The 7,531-nt window shown below is 33.9% G+C and overlaps 2 protein-coding genes across 2 annotated transcripts; one reads left to right on the forward strand and one right to left on the reverse strand.

Moving 5' to 3' along the window:
- Positions 1 to 292: 292 nt before the first annotated feature.
- Positions 293 to 991, reverse strand: LOC138908210 (uncharacterized). The gene has a single exon (XM_070198861.1). It carries the CDS (start codon positions 989 to 991, stop codon positions 293 to 295), a length of 699 nt encoding a protein of 232 aa, XP_070054962.1.
- Positions 992 to 3,381: 2,390 nt separating this feature from the next.
- On the forward strand, positions 3,382 to 7,531 carry LOC104115846 (histone acetyltransferase MCC1). The gene is made up of 6 exons (XM_009626567.4): positions 3,382 to 3,542; positions 4,471 to 4,841; positions 5,002 to 5,146; positions 5,224 to 5,323; positions 5,411 to 5,639; positions 7,125 to 7,531. The coding sequence occupies exons 2-6, from the start codon at positions 4,720 to 4,722 to the stop codon at positions 7,306 to 7,308; spliced, it is 780 nt and encodes a 259-aa protein (XP_009624862.1). The 5' UTR covers positions 3,382 to 3,542; positions 4,471 to 4,719; the 3' UTR covers positions 7,309 to 7,531.

A 7,531-nucleotide genomic window follows, 5' to 3' on the forward strand; every position in this document is an offset into this window, starting at 1 on the left:
AGCTTCTTGATCATCTTTAGAATCTCCTTGTTAGCACCTTATTCAGTTACTTGAGCATTAGTCTGATTATCCCATATCTGATTAGGCACATCCTTAGCTTTCCATTCCAACTTCTTTTTTTTCTTTTTGTTACTTAGTTGATGTTGTTCAGGTACTGTTGGTCCCTCCTTGCATTTCCCTGTGATATATCCCACTTTCAAACAATCTTGGCAATACATGGGCTTCCATTCATACTCAATAGATTGTAGCAGCACTTTCCATTAGTTAATTCAAGGGAGATTGAATCAGGCTGCTAGGATATATCCATCCCAACCAATATCCTAGCATAAGCAATTCTTTGCTCTTGAGCAGTTAACCTATCGGTACACACTGATTTCCCAAGATAGCTTGCTATTCTACCCAAATTTCCAAGGGCCCAGAATTGAATTGGCAAGTTTGGGAACATTACCCATATAGGAACAATTTGAGTAGGTTCGTTGTTCATTTGGAACTCTGGATCCCACTGTTTAAGAATAAAAGGCCTATAGTTGAACGTGTATGGTCCTTGTTGGAGAATCGATGCTTTATCTTCCTCACTCTCAAATTTGAAAATGAAGTGCCCATCATTATGAAGGAATACCTGAGGTGTATTGGCGAAGCTCCAGGCTCCATAGACAAATTTCAGCATTTCCTTAAAAGTAGGGTTATTGCCAATAACATAATCAATTAATGGTAGACTCCACTTCTGATTCTGGTCAGCTATCTCCTGGGGATTTAGCTTAACTACTTTCACTCCATCTTTCATTACAGGTGGGAAGTAATCAAGCTTCAATCTCGTTTGTTGCTCTCTATTTCCTTTAACTACTTCAGCCATTGTAGGCTTGACTCCGCTAGATGTGGCAGAGAAAGTCAATTTTCTCGCCGCATTTGAAGCCCCTACATCAGGCTCCGGAGGAGTTTCTGCAATGTCCGGCTGGGGGCCCGTTTGTATCACTGTAGGAGCACTCACCATTCCTGGAAGCCAATGGTCCAATTGAATCGGTGCTAAGGTCTGGGGAACACCTGACTCTAGTGTTATCTGCCTAGAGGTCAGTACCGGAGCTTTGGGCGAGGTCGTCGTCGGACCCGGTTGTCTTTTCTTTCTCGTCATCTCGGATTGGGCGCACGTTAGTAAACCCTAACGTAACATGCGCCGAGAGAAAACCTTTGATTGATTGAAGACATTCAATTAATTAATATTTATTATTATTATTATTATTATTATTATTATTATTATTATTATCTTAACCAACATAAGGTATCGTTATGTAATATTATTCTCAAAAGGTATAAAAATCTATTAATATTTCATATAATGTGCATTAAGATAAATCATTATAATAGTGTTTGAAATATCTATTTTTATCTACATATATATTTTTTTATTTTTTGAATTATAAAATAAATTATAATTAACTAATTAAAAGGTATTCATTGATAATATTTAGTGATTGTACTTGAATTCAAATTTCATTGAAAATATTTAGTGATGGTACTTGAATTCAACTGATTGGATATTATCTCTCTTAATTCACGAATAATTTTGCTGAAATATGATCTCTTTTATTATTTGGTTGGCTTTATCATGAGAATCTTACTATTAGTACTGATATTTATCACAATTCATAGTTATATTAATAATTAAAGATAATCATGAGTCAGAATACACATAAAGTATAAAAAACAAAAAAATTAAAACCAAGGAATTCCATTTTAAAATTTCAAAACTAATTATTTCAAAACTAAATTCAAAATAAAATACATAACTGGTGGCGTTTGGATCTTGTGATTTAAAATTGTACTCTTTGTCCCTCAAGTGATTTCAACGCCCATCAAAGAATACAATTCATATTATCTCAATATGAAAAGTATGTTAGTTTAAATGAGGAAATAATTTAAATAAGGTAAAACTTTTATTACTTTTAAAGTCTTAAATATTAAGAGTCTTATATATTTTAAATAAGGAAAGATTTCTAGTAAAATTAAATGACTATTCCTAGATATTAGGAAAATAATTTAAATGATCATTCCTAGATATTAGGGAATTGATTAAAATGACTATTTTGCCAATGTGAACTCTACTTTAAAAGGTAAAAAAGGCGAACGACATTTCGCTAAGAGTTTTTGTGCTTTAAATATAGTATAGATAAATATTTAGGTAAACATACTCATAATTATAATAAAATAAATTATATGTCTACCTAATGTGAGAGGGTTCATATTTTTGGAGTTAAAGATTAGTTATTTTACCCAATTTAAATAAGGATTGTATTTATATATATTTTAAAATTTATTTGAGTTTAAATTCCTAATATTTAGGAATTTATACGTAATTCAAATAAGGAAAGACTTAATAGTTAAACTTTTATTTATTTTAAAATCTTAAATATTAGATAAATAGTTAAATGATAATATTGTCTAGTGTAAAATTACTTTTAAAAGGATAAAAAAGACAAACAACATTTCATTAAGGAGTTTCGTACTTTTAATATAGTATATATATAGATATAGATAGATAGATTATTTAGCCAGCGTTTATCATTATTTCTTACTCTAATTTATTAAAGAATTAATGTTAAATTACTCCAAAAATTAGTCAACTTTATCATCAAAGTCAAATGTGGCATGTTTGAAAGATCTTAGATCACCTTGGGCACTTTTGTGTATTTAACTCAATTTTGATGTGTTTGAAATATAGATCGCAATGGCTCAGATTCATATATAGTTCCGATCTTCGCGTCCCATTATTTGTTTAATATTTGAATGGTTCTTTAGCAAAACAGACGTCAATAAACTTTAATTTCTAATCAACTAGTATTTGTGTGCACCCAATGTGTACATACATAATGAGTCATGACAATTAGATAGAAGGGGCGAAACAGGGAAGTTATTGTTTGCTAGTAACACCAATTACCTTGTAACTAGATATATTAGTAGATTTTCACTATCACTTATATTATGTATAAAATTGACGTTTTAAATTTCGGTGTTTAGTCAGCGTCATATAAATTGAACAAAAAATTAATATTTTGATAAAAATTTATTCGCATTAAATATTTTCGCTAAATTATGTTACTTATTATAATTAAGTAATTTAGTGAAGTAAGAAATACATATAAATTAACTGTTATTAAGTTAACATAATTTGATATAAACACCTTAACAACTGCCTATTATCATTTTCAAATATCACTTGACAAGAATGTCAAATTAACCACACAAAATAAAATTAAAAAAAATTGAATTCGAATAGAGAATAGGGGCAAAAGAGACATTCCAATGCACCGGCGAGTTGTGTCGCCGAGTCAGAGTCGTTGACCGGAAGAAAATTAAAGGAGGGCTTTTTAGCGTCGATAAAGAATTGGATTCCTATTTTTTCTTCCCGTCCAAAGGATTTTTCACTTCGACGAAAGAGAAAGGAATATTTTTTAACTTTCTCTCTCTGATTTTTCCCATTTCTTATCCCTGCATATTGTAATTCACATCTCATATCCCATTTTCAAGCTTCAGCTGCCACACCACAGGTAATTATTGCTGCTGATCTGACAATTTACATGGTCTTATAGGGATCAATTTTTTTTTTTGCTATAAAGATCATAAAATTCGATTCTTTCTTCATATCCGCTATGTGGGTTTCTATTTGTTCTACTGCTGTTAGCGTGTTCAATTTTGGTATTCTATATATTTTATTTCGGTTTGAAAATTTTAGCTAAGCTTGGTAGTGAGTGGAATTTCTTTTACTCCAGTTGAATTTGGTACCTTTTGGATTTTGTCTTTTTTATTTCTTTGTGGGAAAATTTAGCTAAGTTCTGTATGTGATGAATGTAGCTTTCTTTATTCCTTGAGTTCAATTGGTACTCTTTAGTTTCTTTTGTTTGTTTAAAAAACTCAAATGGTGTGTGATTTATGTCTCCACTAGAAATTTGCATAGGGTGAAGATTAGCCTACAGGTCATAACATTAGTTTCTGAATACCTTTTTTTGTGAATTAGAATTGGGACTCACATTTGCTAGATAATTGTGCAGGATTTCGAAAGCCTTGTTGTTGGTTTACCTCATTGTGTTCCCTTTTTCTTTTCCCACTTGAAATTGAGAGTTAGAAGCTAGAACCTGGTTCAACTCGAACTATTCTGAAGTTTGCTGTCAAATATTGAGTGAAATTTCCCAATTCTTACTGCCAGTTAAAGTTAACCTCCAACTTGGGATAATCATGAAGATGAAACTTGATAAGATCTTTCATCATTTGAGTCTCCAAGTTTTTAGTGTTGCTTGTAGATAGTATTTTTCTATTGGTACTAATAATTCATTTGTATTAGCATACAAGAGAGTCGTATATATAAGCTCTGAGCTTTTAGATACTAGAGATTTGGATAAAATCTCTTCTACTCAAGGAAAAAGCAAATGTGCTTCTTTGTGAACTTGCTCACCCTTGCGTCCTTTTTATTTTCTGTAGTACATATTTGGCGTGCCGATAGTTGCTGGAGCTACTATTACCAAAGGGCGTATTACTGGACACTTTTAGATTACTTTCTTGTGAGGTCTAGTTTTGCTACTACCTCACGTGTATAAAGGAATTGAGGAAGAGCAAGAAATCACCTCCAGCTTGCAGAGACTAAATGGCCATTCTGGTTCATGATGTATAGATGGAGGGAAGACTTCTCAAACGAGCTTTACAGATACACCAAATTTTTGTTGGGGATTGATGCTAGATTGTCCAATGCAGAACCTCAAACTCTCCCACATTCCGCTCATTCAATATAGGCCTATACGAACCTCTGATTTGGAAGTACTTGAGAAAATCCACGGGGATCTGTTCCCGATCAGGTATGATTATTTATTTCATGTTTGGGTCATTCAAGTAAGATGCTGTCAGATAGTGTCTTGAACTTTTAAACTGGAATGTGTTCCATAACCAAAAGTTTTTGATCTTTAAGGTACACATTTCATTTTGTTAATAACTCTTTTTTTTTTTCGGGGTACTTAGATATGAATCTGAGTTCTTCCAAAATGTTGTTAATGGCCGGGGCATTGTTTCATGGGGAGCTGTTGATCGCAATCGTCCCAATGGGCAAAATGACGAACTTATTGGATTTGTGACTGCCAGGACTGTTCTAGCAAAAGACAGTGACGTGAGCCTTTCTGCTCTTTTACTCGTAGAATTTAGCCTTATAAAATTTTATTGATTTTGAATCACATTTATCTGTAGATAGAAGATTTTCTGAGATATGACTCATCGAGATCACAGCAAACACTTATTTACATATTGACACTGGGAGTTGCAGACTCTTATAGAAATCTCGGCATAGGTGAGGCTTTGTTTTTCCGTTTACACTCTTATATCTATTTCTTTCATTTTATGACTTACCAAATGGTCTGTACTTTTTGATTTTCAGCTAGTTCTCTAATTCACGAGGTCATAAAATATGCCTCGACCATCCCGACTTGTCGAGCAGTTTACCTACATGTGATCTCATATAATAACCCTGCCATATACTTGTACAAAAAGATGTACTTTCAATGTGTGAGGAGGCTGCCTGCGTTTTATTTTATTAACGGTCAGCATTATGATGCGTACTTGTTCATCTACTATGTGAATGGTGGTCGCTCTCCTTGCTCACCTCTGTAAGTGCAGCCATCCCTTTTCCCTGAACTCGCTTGATCAGAGGTTTCTCTTTCTTTATTGACCTATATGATTGATTAATTTGCCATATGCGATAATTATCCTGGCAGAGAGATCATTTATCATGATTTTTCCTCAAGGTTCAAAAGAGTGTAGGTGGTGAAACTATATCATCTTTTTGGGAGTAAAAGATACTCCATAAAGTATCCTTGAGGATGACTTGGTATTCGCAGTTTTCAGTATAATATCTTGGCTATAGGAGATGAAGTCAGATAGAGGATTTGGTAGAAAGGACATTGAGCTAATCTGCTATTGCAAACTCATGGACCACTATATTTTCCAATTTGTCCAATTTTACATTGAGAGTTCAATATGCTTTGTGGCTGCTTTTGTGAATTTAAACTTGGAAAAATGGGGGAAACCCTGGTAGAACTAACTCTATTTATCTTTACCTTTCCTCTACTTTGGCACTTTGCCTTGTTTGACTCAGTTTCAGTTAGGAAGAACACACATACACTTATTCGAGATGGGCAATCGGCTTCTTGCATGTTTTAGTGGCAACTCCCTAAATTAAAAGAGCATTAAACATGTGAAATACAAATGAGTATAAGTTTTGGGGGTTGGAGGGATGAACATGGCTTCCTGCCCTCTTCTCAAAGTAATAGCCTGAGATTGGTAGCACAAAGTAGCCCAGGTTTCTAGTATACTTTAACTGCAAAGCAGAAAGAGTAAAATTCATCCGACAATCGAGAGAGCTTGGTGGTCTTAACAATAGTTCCGGCGGGGAGATTCTCTTAAAAATAAAGGAGACGAATAGATCTAGTTCATGTTCATGTAGAGTAGATTCAATATCACATAATCTGTTCAAAATGTATTTCCTTTAGGAGGCTCCTATTCAAATAGCTAATAGCCTTGGAGTAAAAAAGCAAAATATTAAATTGCCAAATTTTTCAAGGGGGAAAAGGGGAATAAAGCTCGCAATGCTGAAGTGCTGCATAACAAGATCCAGCAACTTGATGGAGACAAATAGTGCTAGAGGAAAGAGGCTTCTGTTTCCCACTTAGAAGGTTAAAGCATCAGTAGAAATGCACTACAATTAAGCATTGAGGTAAAATAGAGCAAAGGATATAGCGTTAAAAGATTATCTACATCTATTATTTCTTCGATTCTTGTAGCTTCATGCATCTTTGAGCTAGGGATGATTTTTATTGGTCTTTGTGACATGATAGTGGTAGTCATATCTGCAGTGTTTCACCTAATACTTCATGGCGGTTAAATTATTGGGTGGGATAAAAGCAGGTGACAAACACTAATTTACATTTGCACAATCTGACATTGAATTGAAACAAATGATAGTTTGAATGTCCAGTCTAGGATTTGCTTTTCAAACACAACAGCAACAACAACAATTGCTACATCTCAATCCCAAGCTACTATTCTAACAGATGTTACTTTAATATTTGGCAATGGCCGCTCTTGAATTTCAGTGAGCTCGTTAAGCTTTTAGTTACTTGTGCAAAGAGTGGATTCAAGACGGTGGCTGCCAAGCTATGGACGAAAGAAGAGAGAAAGCCCTCCAAATGGCCAAAATCCAAGGAGTCTGGTTCCCTACTCCCAACAAAACATAACAGGAGGATGTCAACTGAGGATGCTGTGTCTCAATTTGTTTAATCTCTAGCTCCTGCAGTTTTGATGATACTGGAAATGGAACCAAAAGTCAGAAAGAAATGTCACAGTCCTCTATTTGTTTTCTTATTTAACTGTGTTTTACCTGTACCTATAGTAAACCTTTGTCATATTTCATCTTCTGTGCTTGTGATTTACTAGTTGGTATGTATATTATTGTGAAAGGTCACCCAAGAAATTCAATAGTATGTGTTGAGATTCTGTTTTA

Source organism: Nicotiana tomentosiformis, chromosome 3 (assembly GCF_000390325.3).
Source record: "Nicotiana tomentosiformis chromosome 3, ASM39032v3, whole genome shotgun sequence".
Classification (NCBI taxonomy): Eukaryota; Viridiplantae; Streptophyta; class Magnoliopsida; order Solanales; family Solanaceae; genus Nicotiana; species Nicotiana tomentosiformis.

Excerpts from the sequence above, each read along its gene's own strand:
- LOC138908210 (XM_070198861.1), bottom strand. The coding sequence starts at position 991 with ATGGTGAGTGCTCCTACAGTGATACAAACGGGCCCCCAGCCGGACATT.
- LOC104115846 (XM_009626567.4), top strand. The coding sequence starts at position 4,720 with ATGCTAGATTGTCCAATGCAGAACCTCAAACTCTCCCACATTCCGCTC. Across the intron at positions 4,842-5,001 it reads GGGGATCTGTTCCCGATCAG|ATATGAATCTGAGTTCTTCC; the intron begins GTATGATTATTT and ends CGGGGTACTTAG. Across the intron at positions 5,324-5,410 it reads TTATAGAAATCTCGGCATAG|CTAGTTCTCTAATTCACGAG; the intron begins GTGAGGCTTTGT and ends TTTGATTTTCAG.